General features: G+C 33.7%; 1 protein-coding gene across 1 annotated transcript in view; it reads right to left on the bottom strand.

Moving 5' to 3' along the window:
* Positions 1 to 280: 280 nt before the first annotated feature.
* Positions 281 to 18,775, bottom strand: part of LOC126979885 (tachykinin-like peptides receptor 99D) — a 111,996-nt gene continuing 93,501 nt past the window's right edge. The window contains exons 4-10 of the mRNA XM_050829460.1: positions 16,006 to 16,180; positions 10,286 to 10,441; positions 5,221 to 5,280; positions 3,519 to 3,669; positions 1,740 to 1,936; positions 555 to 691; positions 281 to 378 (exon numbers count right to left, since the gene is read on the bottom strand). Coding sequence (XP_050685417.1) covers positions 281 to 378; positions 555 to 691; positions 1,740 to 1,936; positions 3,519 to 3,669; positions 5,221 to 5,280; positions 10,286 to 10,441; positions 16,006 to 16,180 — 974 coding nt within the window. The remainder of the gene's footprint in view (positions 379 to 554; positions 692 to 1,739; positions 1,937 to 3,518; positions 3,670 to 5,220; positions 5,281 to 10,285; positions 10,442 to 16,005; positions 16,181 to 18,775) is intronic.

Below are 18,775 nucleotides of genomic sequence, written 5' to 3' on the forward strand. Positions count from 1 at the left end.
ATATTAGTGTGCAGTTTTGAATTCCAGAAAAAAAACAGGCAATTAAACTTAAAAGACAAAAAAGTGTAAGAATGCTTATAACTTAAAATATAATAGGCGCAAAGTAAGTAACGAAGCAGGAGAACATACAAGCCTAAAGAGGTATAGCTTATATCAGCTGGGCATTGCTTAACTACTATAAAACTTAAAAGCCAATCCAGTGTGACATCGACAAATTTATTTTATTATAAAATAATGTTTATAATGTTAGTAATTACCAACAGTTTGGATTGGCCACCATTTATGTCTCCTTACGTAATTTATTTGCATGTAGCAAATGAGGAGAGCTTGATGGTAATTTTTGTGACTTTGTCGTTTCGAATGTTGTCTTGAATATACCTACGAATAAGAATGGAGAGTGTTGTTAAGACAAAAAGGTAAGCAGTTGCAGAAATAAAGTAAATTTTTAATAAGCGATCATGGAAATGAAAAGAACTTGGTATTACTTTTGAATTTATTAAAGTTATAGTTCTTAACACGCTGGAAATGACATAATGTATTTGATGGTAACTTACTTGTGCCATTTTTACGGCTCGGTGAAACAGATCGCATGGACATATCATATCTGTCTGGTCCAAATGCTCGGTGTCTGGCAATTCCGCGATAGCCAAAACCGCAACACCAGAATAACTGCTTGAATCCTCTTCGGAATCTGAATCACACGCAGTAAGTCATTATTTTGTAAAATACAATATGTTATGCGTAATTGAGGGTAATTGAGAGGGCTATGCTCGGAGTTTCCTTGCGAGATCGAAACAGAAATGAGGTGATCCGTATCCGTAACCAAAGTTCTAGAATAGCGACCACGTACCGGAAGACGCAGTGTTGGTAGGTCCCCCACAAGATGGACCAACGTTCGAACAAGATCGCCGGAATACGTTGGATGAGGGCAGCGCAGGACCGATCGTCGTGGAAATTTTTCGGGGAGGCCAGCAGTGGACGTCTTCCGGCTGATGATGGATTCGTTATTGACGAAACTTTTCTATAAAAGGTAACATCGTTTGTTTTCTTTCTTAATTAACCTACACTTTCTCAATTTCATAAATGTATGTTCATGTGCCTATATTGTTTATTAGAGTATTTAAATACTATTCATAATTTTATGTGATGTACAGCAACATTTAATTTATTGTTACTTTTGCAAATGTTTTCAGCGATATAATATGTATAAGGGAAAAATATAATTTAAATAATTACATTGCTCATTATTATTACAAAGTTGCTTCCTGGTGCCAAATAATTTTACAATGATTTTTTTAAAATCATTTCAAGACATTTTCATATCAAGGAACCATTGTTGTACTAAATTCCTCTAGATGACTCGCTCGGAAACCTTGTACCGAGAAAAGCAGTGATTACTGTCAGCTTTGTCATTTTATTTTAATTGAACGTTAAGAGTGTAATGACGTTGTATTGCTTCCTTTGGATACTCTTTCGAAAGATGTACCTATATATCTATCGGATATGACTTTAACCAATTAAAATCGATATTCATCATCAAAAACCACCAAGTCAATACTAAAATGTCGTGTTATATATAAACATTTTGAGCGAAAATGTGTCCAAATTACGACCCTTGGCAGACCACTTGCTTAATCTATCATTGGTATTGTTAGTCTTTTTTTTTTCATTGAATGATGTGTGATTATAATGGTCAACTAACTCATAGACATTAAATCGTTTAAAAACTTTCAACTTACTTGGAGTTCATCCAACAGTAAATGATGGGATTGTACATCGAATTGCTCATAGCGAGCCAATATATCCCTAAATAAATCTCCTGAATGTGTTCGTAGTTTACGACATCCGGGTAGTAGGATGTAACTAAAAAGTATGTATGGAATGGCAGCCAGCAAACAGCAAATATCACCACCACTACTATCATCATTTTCACCACCTAGGGAAAAAAATATAATATAGGGCGAATTTTTCCATAGGGCGTGGATGGCCTTATCCAAAACTATGAGGAATCACGAAAATAAATTAAAAATAGCAGTTTTAGTACTAAAAAATATGTTGTATACAAATGTGTTTTATGACAATTTTTTTAATAATATACAATTGCAAATGATCTTAAACGTAAGACCAAAGTATTCTTTTAATATACAAATAACTTTATTGTTATAGGTTCCTTATATTTTAAATTCATATTTAAGTATTTTTCTATAAAATAGTACTTCAAATAACTTATTAGACCTCATAAACTACCACCCGTTCGAAAAAGTATGCCTCGGACCTGAGAAAAACGGGCGCAGGGAACTCAGCATACTTCTTTTTTTATTAAATTTCGTCACATTATAATTTCAGCTTAAAAAAATTTATCTGTGGTATCCATTAAGAAAGTCATTTATATATTTAGTAACCTTTATTTACCGCATAAACGGATTTTTAACAATTCCTTTGAATTGCGTAACACATTTGTTTTTGTAAATTTTCTTGGATCATGTTGTCAAAGCATAATATACTCGAACATCACCCAACAAGAGACTAACTAACGACTAATTCCGAGTAGCACTAACAGTGATAGCAATAAAAGTACAATATTGTATATTTCATTAAAAATAACGCAAACAAAAGAATGCTGGGAGAGTTTCTTGCACCGCTTCTTCTCTTTCAGAGCGCCATTTGTTTCTGAAGCGGTAGTAGTAGGTATATCTAGTATATTAGAAATAACAAAAATAGAATTCTAAAGGAAACAATTTTGAGAAAATAAATGCCTTAATGATTATCACACTTTCTAGCAATTCGCTAAGTGCCTAGGAACATCCTTAATCGAGAATGTATTGAGATGCAACAGTTAGAATGTTTATTTATATAAATTACTTCATAATATTATGATATTTATAAATAAACATTAATATAATTTTTAAATTTGCTTTTATCCGCAACTTCGTTCGTGATAAATTCGTATTGCTTTAGGAACTCTTCATAAAAAAATTTGTTCGTCACGCGACGCCCGGTAGATGGAAAATATCTCTTTGAATATTCAAATTTCTAATATAAGCCAGTAGAAATCAGTATGATTGGCCTCAAATAACATCCACTTTGACAAAAAGCTGTCGTTGCAGCAGCGTTGGGTGCTCTAGTATGAAGTTCTGTTCCATTAATGTTTCAACGGCCGTTCCCAATATTCAGTCTATTTCCGGTTGTGGCCTACGTGAGATAAAAAATCGTAACTATCGTTGACTTTTCTGTCCCAATAAACTTATCGACGGTAACTCATCTTATTAGTACACGCTGTTTGTCAATAGGACGACGTATTGCTTACCAGGAATAGAAGTTTGTATCGAAATTGTAACAGCTAACTGGCGATAAGAGTGACTTATCGAGTATATTGGGACAGCTTCAGATTATTGACAGCTAATTACTGACAGTAGAAGGCATTAATTTATCTCTATCTGTAGATAGCATATTGCAAACGGCCGTAAGGCGTGCAAAATTAACAAATGAACAAACGAATAATATGGATGTAGAATTACCCTTCGCTTGCTTTTGACGTTTTCCAACTGTCTCTGTGTGCATTCTCCAATAGATTTTGATCCCCATAGCTCTCTTCCAACTTTGGCGTATGTATATGTCATCGACATTATTGGTAAAAAGTATGTTAGGAGCATATATATTATGTTATACCTGGAACATATAAATACGTTAGTTATTATTATTTTACTAAAGATAATTCTGCGATAAATACGATTTTAATGATTAACCTCTGATATACCAATTTATGATACATTTCGTGCTGTGATTTCGCCGCTCTTTCAGAGTTGTACGAGAAATCGTGACTATTTTGCTAAACGCGTCAAAACAAAAATATTGCTATTGATTTTTTTGTATTATTTTTTTCCATAGTAGACACGCTATAATATGATCTTATGATTTCTTTCAATAAACAATTTTTTTTTCTAATAAAAATTCATAAAATAATGTTCCCGTTGCATGCTAAACAAAAATGGCCGCCGATAGCTAAAGCCAAATAAATACTAATATATTTTATCTTCAAAAGCGTTGCGGTTTGTTTTATGGCTCTTAGAACCAAGAGCGAATTAATAATACACCCAGTAAAAAATTATCTCTGATGTTTTTGTCTAGGGATACGTAGATATTGGCAGTTTTTTGACCGCTGCCTTTGCAGCGTAGGACCATAGAAACGCTTGCCGTGCACATTTGTGCACTGGAGCGTATGGGAGGGCAATATTTCACTGGGACATCACGATGGCGCGATTGGTTGTAAGCTACCCAACTAGAAACCATACAGACACTAGAGCTATGACGCATCCGAGCTGGTCGCGCCACGGTTGCGCAACTAAACTGACACTAGGTGAGTAGCTCCCTATAGAGCTGTACATATTTTGTTGGTAGACTGATTGCGCCACCGTGGTGTCCCGATAAAATATATCCATATATTACATTATTTCCTAGTATGCAATTATTTGGGTTGAGCAGGTTATCAACTGTAAAGTAGATCCTGTAGACGGAGCTACAACCTGAGAGTTGAACAAGACTTACGATCCATACGTTCATTACGTTCGCTCGGTTGGTAAGAGCTCGGATGGAACCTGAGAGGCGCGGGTACGAGGCCCGCATCCTTCATAAATTTTGGTTACAAATTTAATTTGCACAATGAGGTTTGTTTACTAGAACGTGCCAACAATGGTCATTGTGAACAAATTGTTTTTCACTCAAATTCAAATATTTTTATAGATATGGTACAATAAACATTTATAATTAAAGAACGTGAGGATGTTCGCTTCATTCCCAGTCTGTGATGTCATTAAGAAAATCGTTTATGCTATAGTAACCTTTCCCACACTAACGTTTTTACCAATTCTTTTAAATTTCGTAACACATTTGTTTTGTACATTTTCTGGGATCATATTGTAGAAGCATATACGTCGGCCAATAAAAGACATACTTACTCGACCCAACCGAGTTGTAGGCGATAACAAGTTTGTTTGTTCCTCGTGTTAACATTATGAATGTCACAGTTTCTAGCAAATTCCTTAATGTTAATAAAGAACATTATCAATAATATATTGAGAAGCAACAGTCAATATGTTAATTTCTTTAAATTTTTCTCTTAATGTTTGTTTACATTACCAGCCATGCATACACGGGCATAAGACGCGAGAGACGAGCTGGTCGTCACTAGTAAAATCTTAATCTTAAATCTCTAAGACTTACATATATTCTAGTTGAGATCTTGTTGTAATTCCATCAGGCCAGTCAGAATAACACACCCGCCTGAAAAATAGAGTCTTTTACACAACCTTTCTAATAATCATTTTTCAAAATAAACCATTCGTAGAATGTATTATACTTAGATTAAGGATTGGTATCCGCTCCAACTAGATATCGGATTACCTAAGAACAATAGCTTTTTTATTACGGCAACTATTAGATGCTTGTGTGCGTGATATCTTGACACTCAATGGAATCTTTCAAATTTAGTAACATACGCTTCGTTTTATTTTAAATTGAAATTATTAAAATAAAAATACCTACTGATGATATGTGATCCCAGTGTATTCTAGTATTATTTTTACAAAGTCTTACTACGCAACCCAGCTTTTTAGTTTCAATTATTAGCAAAGTTTAACAGAACATGTGGCACGTCAACGTCACACATTGTTCGAGACGGGCTCGAGTACGAACACTTGAGCGTATTAGTTACAGCACTTTACCAGTACGCCTGCAATATCTAGTTTGAGCGCAGCGGAGACCAATCCTATAGTGTTATGCTTAGATATAATGAAAACTTTTCTCGTTCAGATATTTTTTATGACAAGCAGTCAACGTTTAATTCCCAGGTTATCATTATTACCATTATACATACTATTTAGGAAGCAACAAGAAAAAGGTTTCAATATTAAATTTTTACCTACATATATGTAAATATATAGGTGATCAGTACATATTATAAAACAAAGTTCTCTGCCGTGTCTGTCGCCCTGACTGTTCGCGATAAACTCAAAATCTACTCCACCGATTTTCATGCTGTTTTCACCAGTGGATAACGTGGTTTTCGAGCAAGGTGTTGGTATATTAGGCTAGTTTAACTCTAACCCATTCCAAGAAAAGTATTCAACGCTGCTAAAGACGTTTTCACTTCAAAAAATATGAGAACCATCCTAAAAATATTCTCTTAAAAGTAGCACAACAACATTGACAGTATAATTTTTAGAAAATACAATATTATTTCGTTATTAAAATTAGAACAATAAATGGGTTACGCTGTTCACGAAGCTGGTTCGTGCCTACTTGATAATAATTCGATCAAAGAACATAAATTTAATAAATTACAGTTCGCTCTATTTTCGGAGATAAATTTAGAGCATGCTTGTTTATGGAGTAATCTTATTTTAACTGTACTTCTTTAGGCTTTCTATTTTGAGTCGATCATTTTGCTTAAATAGACTAAAATGAAACTTATGAATGGTGAAAGTAATACAATTTATCATTTACCACTACTTCGGAAAAGGTTGAGAGAGAGTTTAAAAAGAAGTTAATAATTATTATATCTTCATCATTTTAAAAATTATTTTAATTACTATGAAAATTTATGTATTCCAATAAATGAGCATTATTTCATAATTATTAAATAACAACTTATATAGTGAAGATAACTTTAAATTTATTACAGCATTAATAATATTAGTAAGGATATTATATGAGAATCAACATATTGAATTAAAATCTATATATATAAACGTAAAAGTCCTTACTGACTGACTGACTCACTCACTTAAATCAACGCCCAGCCCAAACCGTTCAACCTAGAAAGCTGATTTTTTCACAACAGGTAGTTTACATAACGTTAGTTAGGGATTTTTGAAAATTCCACCCTTAAGGGGGTAAAAAGGGGGTTGAAAGTTTGTATGGGCATGGAGTAAAATTTTAAGAAAGAGACTTGAAACTTTGCGTATGGACTCCTTATTACAATACAAGAAAATGACTTTCAGCGTTTTGAAAAAAATTCACCCCTAAAGGGGTTAAAAAGGAGTGCAAAGTTTGTATGAACCGATTTAGATGAAATGGTATAAAGATAGTTTGAGACCCGGGGAAGGACAAAGGATAGTTTTTATCCTGGAAATCATCTCCTAAGGGGATGAAATGGGGGGGTGGAGGTTTGTATGGATACGATATTTAAACGAGTTCCACGCGGACGGAGTCGCAGGCAGAAGCTAAATAGGGGTGCAAAGAGTGTACGGAGAAACTCTTTTTTTGAGCTATAAAAAATAGGGGGTTAAATAGATTTTTTTTGACATTTGGTTACATTTAGGCATGAAGTGCCCCCCTCAAATTTTTTTAGGGTGCCGTACGCAAAGGGTAAGAACGGGACACTATTACTAAGACTACACTGTCCGTCCGTCTGGCTATCTGTCTGTCTATCTGTCTGTCCGTCACCACGCTCGGTTAGTTTGCCATAGCAATCTTCCTCGAAATAAGATTAACATAATATGTTGGTTACAGGAGCGAAAAACGGTAGCCGGAACTGGCATAGGGCTCGCTTCGCTTTATCAATCTTAATTTTATACTTGGTAAATTGGAATGATAATGGGAAATAATAAATAACAACATTTACATTAAACTCTGACAAACAATATTTACATTAAACACTGACAAACAATATTTACATTAAACACTGACAAACAATATTTACATTAAACACTAACAAAAACAAACAAAATAGCGTGGAGCACTGGCACAAATGAGTAATAGTCTATACACTACACGGTCAGCTGCTGCGAACTAATGGCGCCGCCCGGCCGTCACGCGACATGCAACACACAGACGAAAAAGTTTGAGACGATGTAATAAAAGTTTCACTTTTATAAAATTAAGTATGTAACTATATTCTTGTACTGTCATATATGATAGTAAAAAATAAAATTCAGGCTATTAAAAGAGTTGTTTTGTACTCATATGTTTTAAGAATTCAAACTTGTGTCAATTTCTATTATCTTGTGTAATGGCCGATGGCCACGGTAATTAATTAATACTAATTAATAATTCTAATATTTGGCAGATACGTGTCGGCGTAGAGCTCGCTAGAATGATATGAAAGCATAAAATATTTTATACAAAACTCGTACAATTGAGGTCCTTAAGAATTTCTTGTGAATAAATTTTGTACGTGCACTGGTTGTCAAATTGGTTGAAAACGCAAAATAGAATTGTAAAGATTCAATTGGAATCACTGTCTTTTGATTCTTGTCTATGACTTGTCACCATCTAACGGCCGTTTTCAATAACGTATCTCTAGTTACGGATATATTGCTATCACTGTTTAATGACAAGATCTTAAGTATCCATAGTTATGTCCAATATAGTTATATTATTTGTTACAGTGCAATGCTATCTGTCAATAGGTTACTGAAATTTAAGTAAGCGTAAATGGATAGATTTGTCTACTTCTAGTAAGTTAAACTATGGATATATAGGTTATTGAAAACGGCTTTAAATGATACGCTATTTATATACTCTGAATCTTTTGTTTTATCCGTCTTTGAATTTGAACTTATTGATGGATTTACTGAAATCTATTATTAATAGAGGTAACTGCTCAAACTTATATAGACTGCTTTATTTTTTAAAAAACAAATCAAGCATTTGTATAAACAAAAAAAAATAAGTGGTTACAAGATATTAATGAATGACAATGGCATCATCTAGCGAAACTTACTAATAGATTGTAAGAAGTCGAATGTATTGTTAAATGGGAATAAATATACAATTACGAAGAAGACAGTTCACGCTCAACGTTACATTTAAAATACTATATATAAATATTAGATTAAAGAATGCGGAATGTATCTACGCAAACACGTCTTGCGTAGATACAGTCCGCAGTCTCAGAGATCCTATTTATTGTTACTGTGCACTAGACATCTGGCGAATTATAACAACGTTCTCACCCATCCCCTTCTGGAAAACAGCAATAAAAGAGCACTACTTTGTGGCTGAATTAAGACTGCACATAATCTAAGTAATATTTCTAAGCAATTCCGCTCTGATCATGATTATCTCATCCAAAGAGGATGTAAATACTACGTAATTAGAGGCGCGACTGCCTAAGTAAAAATTGTAATTTAGCATGGTATGAAGCGTGCAGTGATTTGACATAAGTTTAAAATATTAATAATTACAGTATGGGGATTGGCCACGAAGTATAATCCGGCTAAGTTTGATACCGAACAGTTGCATAAAACGTAGTGGATTTCGGCTATCTTCGTTTTTTACAAGATTATAGCCGTCATCTGTCAATATATCAATGACAGCACATTTCATACAATCAAGTTCATACAATCGCTTTTTTTTTCTTAGAGAGTTTCGCTAGACTGTCGACATACATTTGCTTCAACCGTTGACTAGTTAGGGCGTTACTCTGCCCGATTACTGTTTGAATATTAGCCACTGTGTCATTGTTCGTAATTTATTATTAGAAACATAGATTTGGTTGCTTTTCGAGTTTTGTAACATTTTTCTACTTAATATAACAGTAATTATTTAGATGTAAGCTTGTTTGTAAATTTTTTGTGGTATTAAAAAAGCCCCTTTTCATTTTATTTCCTAGATTCCCACAAGCACACAGCTGGTTCGAGGTTCGAGTCTCCTTAGGAGCCGCCCCGCGACTGTTGTTGCGTAGTCTTTGCGGCCTCCACGGCCCACGTCCTATATCGCTGTAAAAGCCTTGAGGGCTGACAGCATAGAGGAGGGTTTTAGTCGGTAGGGGGTATCATAGGGTGTCGGGGTGAGACCCGAGTCCGACATATGGTATATATACCCCGTTTCGGGGTCTTCAATACGTTAATGTATTTTTCTCCTCTCCAGAAAAAATCCTACATTATTATATTTATACTAGCTGACCCGGCAAACGTTGTTTTGCTATATAAAGTATAATTCACGCGATAGTTTTATAAGTAATAAAATATTGCCCATATTATAGCCTGTGCATCATTTTGATCTATTGTCAATAGTTTTGCAGCGCACGCAAAAATAGGTTTTCGATTTTACACCTTGTGTTACAAAATAGCAATTTTATTACGGATCCCTAATTTTGAAAAAAAAAAAAACATAGCCTATAGCCTTCCTCGATAAATGGACTACCCAACACTGAAAGAATCATTCAAATCGGACCAGTAGTACCAGAGATTAGCGCGTTCAAACAAACATACAAACAAACAAACAAACACTGCAGCTTTATATATTAGTATAGATTATAGCTACGTATGCTATAAATATTTACCTCAAACTTCCGTCTGCCTGTAAGTCCACTTCAGTAGTGAAGTATAGGAAGTTGGGGCTACTGATGATACAGCTGCCGACCCAGATGATGGCTGCGATCCCAAGAGTTGCCCGTTTACCGAGCCGAGGTCGCAGTGGACTCATTATGGCCACGTAACTATAACAAGTTAAAAAAAATAAAATTGGCGCTTGAAGAGACTGCCGATAGAACTGAATGTTTTAGTACAATGTTTAAAAACAATTATATTATTAATTTCACTTTATTTTTAATTAAATTTGAACTATATATTAATAAAAAGAACTATTTCAATAATGCACAGTATATGTAAACACATTGAAATCGTTCACTAAATACATTCAATTTCACTTATAGGATATAAGTAAACAAAATTTTCTAGACATTATCATAAAAAAATTCCTTCATGTTGTAAGTTAGAAGAATAACGAATAAATTATGAATTAACGAAATTGAAGAGGAATCAAACTGAAATTAAAATAAAACAGGTATGACTGCGCTGTTTGAAGTTCAAATAAAGTCAAGCTTTTAAATCAACACAATATAAAGATACCGACACCGAAAGATATAATTTCACGGGTATTTTTTTTTAATACCAGACAACTAGAAATAATAGATTACAAATAAAGAATTACCAAAGTGATAAGAAAAAAATGTAGTCAGATACGCTATCCGCATTCTACTAAGTAAAACGTTTAGGTATATAATGCTCATTGATTTTGTTTTTTTTTTATGAAAACAAGGGACGAGACGAGCAGGACGTTCAGCTGATGGTATTGATACGCCCTGCCCATTATAATGCAGGGCCGCTCAGGATTATTGAAAACCCAAAAATTCTGAGCGCTACTACAATTGCGCTAGTCACCTTGAGATATAAGAATATAATGTATATAATGATTCCTATCGAGCTCTTATGAAACTTCCAAGGTATTGCAGTGCTGCAAGTATGTTTGCGAGAGCGAGAGTGCCCGACTTCTTCGCAATAATTCGCACAAGAATTGCTTCTTTTTGGGATCGAATGAGACGCTCCCCCAACGGAATTCTGATATTTTCAAAAGATGGATGGACATCCATCTTAATAAAAATAGAAAATAAGCTATTTAATATAAGTAAGTAATTGTAATTTATTTAATTTAATTTTTTTTTTATGTTTAGTTAATTGGATTTAGTGGTAATTTAATTGTAATTTTGTTTTAATTTGTATTTTCTATGGGTTATGCCTGAAATAAATGATTATTATTATTATTATTATAAGTTGTAAAGTCTCATTTGCCCAGTAATTTAACTGGCTACGGCGCCCTTCAGACCGAAACACAGTAATGCTTACACATTACTGTTTGACGGCAGAAATAGGCGCCGTTATGGTACCCATAATCTAGCCGGCATTCGGTGCAAAGGAGTCTCCCACTGATATTGATTTGGTTGTGAAGTTAATACACGGACATCTATTGCACCTACAATAGATGCCGGTAAGTAAATAATATAAAAATCCGAAATTAGGTTACATACAAAAAAGAAACAAAAGACAAAAAACTAACAGATAACATGTTAACATTATTATGTCTCCTTTAATAAAGATAATATAAAATTATTTAAAGTGTGTCGTCTCTACTCCATAATTCTCTTTCTCTTACCTCAAAAAACATTTCTTGTTTCATAATTTGTTGTTATATTAATATAAAAGCTGGCTATAACCATGCACCTTAGCCGTCCAAATAATATAAATTTAAAACATTATACTAATTTAAATTAAGTACTTGATTTAAAGTATTTTCAAATCAAATCAAATCAAAAACATTTTATTTCGTAGGTAAATTGCATCACACTTGAATTAAGTCATTTTTTCATACAACTCGATTGGAAGGCAGATTTCCTTAGAGAAGATCGAACAAGAAACTCTAAGGTTGCTCTTTTCAAAACGGAATGATATTAAAAGTTCTTATTTTCAATTAAATTTACAAATCATTTAAATTACTATATATGCAACAAAAACACTCAAACGTCAATTACTAAATGCCTTACACAAGTAGGTAAGTTAAAAAATGTAAATTAATAAGTAAAAACATATACAAATGATTTTAGTGTGAATTCCGCCAATATTTGTTTTTAAAACAATTCGACACGTGTTTCGCCTCTACACGAGGCCACATATTTTTACTCGTGGCTCAACTTAAAAAGACTTTAATATTAATTAATTTTCATTCACGAAGAGGACTCACATATGATCAAGATAGAACAAAACTTACTTTGATAAAAGAATATTAAATTATATCTATGGAGGAGGAGAAAATTGAAAAGTGTCAACCGCACAGGTTTCCTTTGGTAAGTGAAGCGGCTAGCGAGCTTTTAAAACAACTTAACAAAAGCTGCGCTTTATTAATTAATTAATCTTTCTAAAAGAATTATTCAATATACCTATAGTCTTGCCATAAAAATTGAAACAAAGAAAAAATAAATTTTCTATTACAAATAACATTTATTACTTTTACAGTGTGTTAGTTAAATATATAAATATAAAACAGTTTAAAATAAAAAAAACTGATTCGAATTGGTCTCCATTGGCCGCAATACAGTCCTTTAAACGTTGAGGCCAGTTATCAATAGAAGCAGGCACTCTTTCCTTGGGAGAATTCCTTACTGCCTATCGTATGGATTGTTTTAGGGACTCCAAATTAACTTAACAAGGGAAATTTAGCTTAAAATCTTAAAATTATACTCAGTGGTTACATATATTTTGTATTATTACGACTTACTCGTGTAAGACATTAACTATTTGACGTTTGAGTGTGTCTGTTGCATCATTTTACATATTATATTGTAATTTGAAATTATTTGTAAATCGATGTACTTAAATGTAAATCTTGATATAAAAGAGTGGCAATGAGTTTCTTGCTACTTCTTCTCATTAGCTCAACCCTTTACGAAGTAGCGGTAGATTCAATAAGAGTTTTTTTTTGTCATCCATAAGTGTCATTTCCGTGACCTACGTGAATAAACTGATTTTGATTTGATTTGATTTAAAGGTACCATGTTTAGCGCTCGGTCAGCTATGTAATATCTAAATATTTTTTTGTAGTAGATTGTGGCTAATGGTATGGATGCCACAATCACAATTATATTTTATTGTATAATTAAAGTGAAGTGTGGCGGTCCTCCACAGTGCGGTTTACAAGGAGTTTTCTTCCACGTACTACAAAGCTGTGGAATGAACTTCCTTGTGCGGTGTTTCCGGGACGATACGACATGGGTACCTTCAAAAAAAGTGCGTACACCTTCCTTAAAGGCCGGTAACGCTCCTGTGATTCCTCTGGTTTTGCAAGAGAGTGTGGGCGGCGGTGATCAATTAACAACAGGTGACCCGTACGCTCGTTTGTCCTCCTATTCCATAAAAAAAAAATATATAAACATGAAAAAGAATTGAAAGTATTCAAATTTCATCATTTTTAATCAATATTTTTAACCAGGGCTAAGACACAGAGTTCAATAAAAATATTAGTTGGAGACTTAGTTTTAATTATATCCCATTATCATTCAAATTATTCAAGTATAAAACTAAGATTGATTAAGCGATTTTTATTAATGGAATATTATTCCATAAATTTTTAGTTAAATATCTATAATGTGATAAAACGTTTCACTTTTACCGTGGTTTCATAAAACCACACAATCCTTTTTTTGTATACTTTATACCAAATCATTTTGTGTGATTTTTGTAAATCCTAGTAAATAAATTCAAGACTCAAAAATAAGGTGCTCAAACCATAGACTTAGAATATTCTAACGTATAGACGACCGCCAGGAAATTTGTTATGTTTTAAAGTCATAAGTGCGAGCCCTCTTCCAACTGAGCCAACCGTTCGAGTGACATATCGTTGATAAATCTTGTATGCCTTGTACAACTCTCAGGTTGCGGCTTCATCTACAGGATCTATTTTACAGTTGATAACCTGCTCAACCACAATATTTGCATATTAGGAAATTTACTTGATATGTCGTTCTTGCTAATCTACACAATTAAAGTGATAACAATCACTTCTGGGAGTAAAGACACAAATAGATGAACAGATGATACCCTGCCTAACACCAATATTTGCATATCAGGAAATTGACTTGAGATGTCGCTCTTGTAAATCTAAACAATTTGTTATGTTTTTAAAGTGAGAACCCTCACTTCTAGGGTTCGAGTCCCGCATCGTTCATAAAATTTTGTTTTTCAAATTTTACTTGTGTATTAATCCTAGAAGTGATGATTATCACTTTAAAAACATAACAAATTGTTTAAACAAAAATACGTTTAAAAAAACCCGACTTCAAAAACTAAAAAGTATAAAATAACTTAATAAAGAATTAATATATAACACCTCTTTTCCAAACCTAATAACCGTTGATAAAAAGGCATAAAGGGCATTTATTTTCTCAAAATTGATTCCTTTAGAATTCTTTTTGATGTCAGTTCTAATATACTAGATACTACTACCGCTTCGGAAACAAATGGCGCTCTGAGAGAGAAGAAGCGGCGCAAGAAACTCCACCAGCAATCTTTTTTTGCACTCTTTTTAATAGAATATACAATATTGTACTGTTATTGTTATTGCTATAAAATAATCATAGTCTAGTCCCAGGCTGTCCGATCACTTAAGTATTCAGCTGTGGAGTAGTAGGATTTACGACAGAGGCATTTTTTATTTATTTATGATTTATGTTATTTATGGTGATACAAACATTTAAATTTATTTGTTGATAATGAATAGGTGGAAGTTATTTTATACTTTTTAATTTTTAGTCGGTTTTTTAAACGTAGTTAATTTCTTTTTTGCTGTATCTCTTTTAGAGATATCTTTTCTCTTGCATGCTTTATTTGTATAAGCTAGTATATTAAATCGCAATTTGCAAACAAAATTCAATCGTACACGACACATATCAACAAAGTAACCGTAAAAAAAAATCAATTGTGTGGTTTTCTGAAACCACGATGCAAGTGAAACTTTTTTTCACAAAATAACATATTAATATCAGCATAGAACAACAGAACAAATTTATATAGTATGGTTTAAATATTTATAACATAAAATAAAATGTAGTAAAAAACCTTTGTCAGGTTTGGGGATTGAACCTACTGTCCCTCTCGGGAACCAGAGCTTAAATCTTGCGCCTTAGACGGTGCGGACTGACTTGAAGGCAGTAGTTGACATTAATGATACAACTTCACCGGCCGATTGTAATGCGACATGCGATAGATGGGCATGGGAAAAATAGGAAAAATTTGAGGCGATTTAATAAAAGTTTCACTTTAAAAATGCCATCCATCATCATCTGCCAAAAGTGCCATCTCTCATCTCCCTTTACCACTTCACTTTACCAGTGGCAGGCTCCTTTGCACAGGATGCCGGCTAGATTCCATAATCTGCTTCCATATGCCACAGCGACGCCTATTTCTGCCGTAAAGCAGTAATCTGTTACCATTACTGTGTTTCGGTCTGAAGGGCGCCGTAGCTAGTGAAATTAATGGGCAAATGAGACTTAAAATCTTATGTCTCAAGGTGACGAGCGAAATAATTGCGCGTACAATTATTGTAGCGTCGCTCACAATTTTTGTGTTTTTCAAGAATCCTGAGCGGCACTGCATTGTAATGGGCAGGCATATAATTATCAGCTGAACGTCCTGCTCGTCTCGTCCCATTTTTCATAAATAGTTAAAGACTTACCGATCAATGCTTATAGCCATGAGTGTGAAAACGGAAGCTGATATGCTCAGTACAGCGACAAACTGACAGAATCTGCAGTAGAAGTCTCCAAAGGGCCAATCGGAGTACAGCATGTAGGTAAAGTTGAATGTGACGTTTAGTGTTGACATCATGGTGTCTGCTATCGAGAGATTCACTGGAACAAAGAACAACTGGTTATTGAAATAGAAAATACGCCGCGCTGACTGGTTGACTTAATTCAAAGTCAAAGTCAAAAATTTATGTATTGACATAAAATCAAATAGATTCTTCGACAATATTAATCACTAAAAATACAATTTAAATACATGCAGATTTCACAAAGGTGTCTACAAAAAAAATAAAACTGTGTGTAGACCATTTATTAATTTAAAAATAATGTAATCTAGTTAAATAATACAAGGTTGAGCGTACGGACTAGTAAAAAAATAAGGTCTCCATGTCACCTTACATTACAGTGTAGCACCAAAACAAGCAATTTAACGTGTAAACACATAGCCCCACGCACACACTTACACTACTACAGGCCGATAGGCGGCCATTATGTGATTTGTCTTCGTCTGTGATAAATCAGTTTGCATCTCAATAAAATATTTTAAAAATGCTGTCGTGCGTTGTGAATAAGTGTTAAAATCGATACTATATAAGTATTTGTGGCCATATATGATTATTTAAGGGAGAAAAAATTGTGTAACTAGTATTCCCCGTAACCGCATACACACTATCATAGCGGTGCTTCACTTGCTAATATCACGGCGCGGAGTCCTTCTTTTTTTACTGGTCCGTGGTTATTGAAATAGAAAATAAAATACGTCGCGCCCGCTGGCTGACTAGTATAATTCAATGTCAAAGTCAAAAGTTGATATATTGACATAAAATCAAATAGATTGCTCGTCAACGTCATTCACTAAAAATACAATTTAAATACATGCAGATTTCACAAAAGTGTCTAAAAAAAAATATAAAACAATGTGTATACCATATTATATTAATTTAAAAATAACGTAATCTAGTAAAATAATACAAGTTTGAGCCATAAAATTTATAAAAATAAACAACTATAATACTGTTTAATTCCATATTGTAATGTCGTTTACGTAAACATATTTTATATAGTAATAAGCCTTCGACACGAGTCTGCGTTTAATAAAAGTAAAATAAGTTATGGTGGTAGCTTATGATCAAAGTTAAAAGTGTTTTGAGTATCAAATATTTCGTAGAAACTAATCAATAATAAATTGTATAAATATAAATTATCCTTTATTGGATGCTTACATTGCTTTACACCTTTGGACATTAAATTAATTGTTTTTGTAAGATTGCTTCGTGAATATGACGGTCGTGATAACTGTCATAATTAGTAATCGCATCTAACAAATACAATGATAATTCAGATAAAGTGTTTCTTTAGCTGACCAGGCGAATGTTCTTCGTATCGTAGTATCGCTTCACTCAACAGTTTGTAGCTTTTAAGGTTTGGACGTTGTTGGTATCAGCGTCTCCATGAACGTATTTGTCTAAAAGGAAGTTAAAAGAGCATAGGGCTAGCTATCTGAGTCATTGAACCCTACTCCATTGTTCATCCGCTGTATACTAAACTAGTCAATCTGTCCCTAAGTCAACTGTAGAGTCACATCATTGGCAGAATTTTGCTCGGTGCTTCCCCGAGGCATAAAAATAATATTGAAGTCCCACGCCCAAGTGTGTCCTAAAAGGCGACTATGGGCATTTACCAGGGGGACGCTTTTTTGCACAGGATTCCGGCTAGATTATAGGTACTATAACGGCGCCTTTATCTGCCGTGAAGCAGTAATGTTTAAGCATTATTGTGTATCGGTCTGAAGGGCGCCCGTAGCTAGTGATATTTTTGGGGAAATGAGATTCAACATCTTATCTCGTCTCAACGTGACGAGCACAATTGTAGTGCTGCTCAGAATTTTTGAGGTTTTCAAAAATCCTGAGCGGCACTGCGTTGTTATAGGTAGAGCCTGTTAATAAACCATTAGCTGAACGTCCTGCTCGTCAAAAAATACTTTTTCCAAGAATTAGTAAAGACTTGAAGTCGCATATTTAGTCTTACAAAATTCTATAAAACACTAAATCACAGTTTAATTGTATCATTAGATGTACATAAAACCGTAAAACCTAGAATTTTGGCTAAGAAATTGCTCACGTACATCGGATTTCTAAAGTTTGATTGGATATTGATAAAATTTAAGGATGATTATTTAATATTTCACTTCTTAAAATAATCCTCAGTCAATTTTTTTATTTTATGAATAGGAGGACAAACGCGCATACGGGTCACCTGATGTTAAGTGATCACCGCCGCCCACATTCTCTTGCAAAACCAGAGGATAATTATAATTACAGGAGCGTTGCCAGCTTTTTAAAATGGTATACCCATGTCATGTCGCCCTGGAAATTTCGCACAAGGAAACTCATTCCTTAGTTTGGAAGTACTTGGAAAAGTTTCTTGAAAACCACTTTGTAGACGAACGCCTGTTTCTTCAAATAATATGTGTCCACATTTATTTCACTCTCAATTTCTTAACGTAATATAGACAGTAAACTTCCTCCTAAATTGATACAAACTATCTATTAGATTATTGAAACTACAACGAAAGCAATAACATTAACAAACAAAATCATTTCGTGTAATGTTTTACTTTAAGTTTGCTTTCCCAAAAAATCGCCAAAATAGCGCATAGTTGAAATCTTAGAGCTTAAAGCTTATATTTTTACAAAAAAT

The sequence above is a fragment of the Leptidea sinapis genome, chromosome 1 (genome assembly GCF_905404315.1).
Source record: "Leptidea sinapis chromosome 1, ilLepSina1.1, whole genome shotgun sequence".
Taxonomy (NCBI): domain Eukaryota; kingdom Metazoa; phylum Arthropoda; class Insecta; order Lepidoptera; family Pieridae; genus Leptidea; species Leptidea sinapis.